Source organism: Syzygium oleosum, unplaced genomic scaffold (assembly GCF_021117445.2).
Source record: "Syzygium oleosum isolate NSW1041296 unplaced genomic scaffold, Sole_v2.1 Sole_v2.09, whole genome shotgun sequence".
In the NCBI taxonomy this organism is placed as follows: domain Eukaryota; kingdom Viridiplantae; phylum Streptophyta; class Magnoliopsida; order Myrtales; family Myrtaceae; genus Syzygium; species Syzygium oleosum.
Window position 1 is genome coordinate 3,167,064 of NW_026607493.1, and position 2,863 is coordinate 3,169,926.

The window sequence follows — 2,863 nt, forward strand, 5'->3', positions numbered from 1 at the left end:
TGGACATTTCCATCCTCTTTTTTTTTGGGGGTCGAAACTATATTATATGCTTAATTAACATTATCTTAATCAGATTTTATAAGCTTAATCGTAAGAGAAGTGAAGGCCATTCTATAAAGTTTGCATCACCCCCCCGCCCCCACTAGAGTCCAAATCTAGCGTGGCAGGACTCATGCCTTCCCGGAGAATCTTGATCTTTAAAAATTACCACTATGATTACCAAATTGAATTCATTTCATATCTGCATGTAATTAACAAAAAACACCCCCGAGAAATACCCAATTTTCAGCGAAAGAATCACAGGGGCTTCACTGCAATTTCCTCCTTCATCAAGGGCTATGATTTTGCCATGGAAGAGCTGACATTTGTCTAATGGCCAATGGTTGTCTGTTACACCCTTGGTTTTTGTTTTGTTTTTTTTTTTTTTGTCTAATGGCCAATGGTTGTCTGTTACACCCTTGGCTTTTGTTTTGTTTTTCCTTGTATAAATAGAGAAGATCAGACTGCAATTCGGAGAAACCCAGAAGTCAAATTTCTTGGCTGAATCCCTCAAGCCTGCAGCAGAATCTACTGGCTAAGCGGCCACCATGTCTCTGGCTCAAGGAAAATGGGTCAAGGTCGGTTTTTTTTTTCCGCTTCTGCTGTATATGGTTTCTTGCTTGTTGGTGGCTTGGGTCGTGGCCACCGGCCACTCTCTGATCTGCACTGTCTTTTGTCTTTTTACCCTTCTGCTGAAATGATCCGACTTTGAGGCCAACTCCGTGTTGTTTCGTTTGTTTACCCAGTTCTTGTTTTTTCTTTTTTACGAGGAACCTGAAATGGGAAGAGAGATGGGGTAGGTTTCTTGCAATTTGGCAACGGGATTACATGTTCTGGGTTGACCTCTTACTTTAGATGGGATTGTTCTTCAAAAGTCAATGACTTAGCAGTTGCAGTTGCAGTTGCAGAAAATGATGCCTCTATTAGTTTGATTTCACGGAGGAGAAAGAAAACTCTGTTGACTCTGCATATCAGCATATATACCTTCCACTCTACTAATTACTAATTTTGTTGTCACGTGCAACAATTTCGTGTTTGAAGATGATGGGGTCAGAATGATTCCCAGAAACATTAGACGAAACCGTCGAGCTAGTTTGACCTTTCTTCCCTGACCCATGAAAAGGGAAGAACGTGTTTCTTTCTTATCATGCTCAAAGCGAAGTGAATGCTTCAGTCGTTTTCCCTCTCCTAGTTCTTCAATTTGTCGAGCTAGTTTGACCTTTCTGGTATATTAGAGCCCATTGACTTTGATATGTTTTCACTTTGGAGTGATATTCAGTTCGAACTCACTCTTTCGTTCACGTACTCATCATCCAGAGCAAGAAGGCATGCTCTTTAGGTTTCGTATTGGATGTCGCCCACCTCTTTTGTTTGTCAATTCTATGCCTTTGCCTCTTCTGTTTATCAGATTAACCAGAAAGGAACTGCACCTGGGGCCAGAAGCTCACATGCCGTAGCAATAGTGGGTCACAAGGTCTACGCGTTCGGGGGCGAATTCGCGCCGCGTGTCCCTGTGGACAACAAGGTATATGTGTTTGACCTCGAGGAGAAGGCTTGGTCCATGGCCGAAGCCTCCGGAGACATCCCACCTCCGCGCGTCGGTGTCACCATGGCCACGGTCGGTGACAACATTTACGTCTTCGGGGGTAGGGACAGCACCCACAAGGAGCTCAACGAGTTCTATTCTTTCGATACGTGCACGAACAAGTGGGCCCTAATCTCCAGCGGAGACGTGGGTCCACCGCACCGGAGCTACCACTCGACGGCTGCCGATGACCGCTGGGTGTACATCTTCGGTGGGTGTGGTGTTAACGGGCGGCTCAATGATCTGTGGGCTTTCGACGTGGTCGATCAGAAGTGGGCCGAATACCCTGCCGCCGGTGAAAAGTGCAAGGGGAGAGGTGGACCGGGGCTGGCAGTAACCCGAGGAAAGATATGGGTCGTTTACGGTTTCGCGGGGAAGGAAGCGGACGACGTGCATTGTTTTGACCCGGTGCAAAATGAGTGGACCCAAGTGGAAACAGTTGGAGAGAAGCCCACCGCGAGGAGCGTGTTTTCTACGGTCGGTGTCGGAAAGTACATAATAATATGCGGCGGTGAAGTGGACCCGAGTGACTTGGGCCACCTCGGCGCCGGGAAATTCTCGCCCGAGAGCTACTCCTTGGACACGGAGACTCTGGCTTGGAAGAAGCTGGAGGACGGGCTCGATTCAGGCCACCATCCCGGGCCTCGTGGGTGGTGTGCATTTGCAAGTGGGAAGCTGAACGGGGAAAAGGGGCTCTTGGTGTATGGTGGCAATTCACCCAGCAATGACCGGCTGGATGACATCTACTATTTCACTCCCTGTCTTGCCTGAAGACTCGATTAAGGTTTTGATGTTTTGTGCTGTTTGGTGGGTGACTTTTAGAGTCTTGAGTGTGGCATATGAATAAGAAGTTGTTTCCAGTTGAAGTAATGCTCACTTGATTTGGATTGAAACGGAAGCACATCTCCTACATGTAAATAAGATTAATGATTTCGGTGTACTTAGTGAGAAATGCAAATGCAAAACCTCACTCAACCTCTCCCTTGGCTCTGCTAAGGTTGATGGTGGAGTTAATTCCTCGAGTTGTGGTTGCCTTTTGAGCCCTATGAATCAACCGAAAAAACAGAGAATGTGCCAAAATGTTCTTTTCAGAAACAGAATAACCTGCACAGCTGTAGAAGAGGGTGCGAGTTCTCAGAGGCAACGTATGCATTATTACTCTTTGTAGCGATTCTTTTATAATGGATCTCGATATCTGTAAAGGAAGTCTCAATAACAGATGAATAGTAGTTAGTGGGC

The 2,863-nt window shown here is 46.3% G+C and overlaps 1 protein-coding gene across 1 annotated transcript; it reads left to right on the top strand.

Moving 5' to 3' along the window:
• The first annotated feature begins 460 nt into the window (after positions 1 to 460).
• On the top strand, positions 461 to 2,646 carry LOC115673519 (nitrile-specifier protein 5). Its single transcript, XM_030595715.2, has 2 exons — positions 461 to 617; positions 1,448 to 2,646. The coding sequence occupies exons 1-2, from the start codon at positions 588 to 590 to the stop codon at positions 2,393 to 2,395; spliced, it is 978 nt and encodes a 325-aa protein (XP_030451575.2). The 5' UTR covers positions 461 to 587; the 3' UTR covers positions 2,396 to 2,646.
• The last annotated feature ends 217 nt before the right edge of the window (positions 2,647 to 2,863 follow it).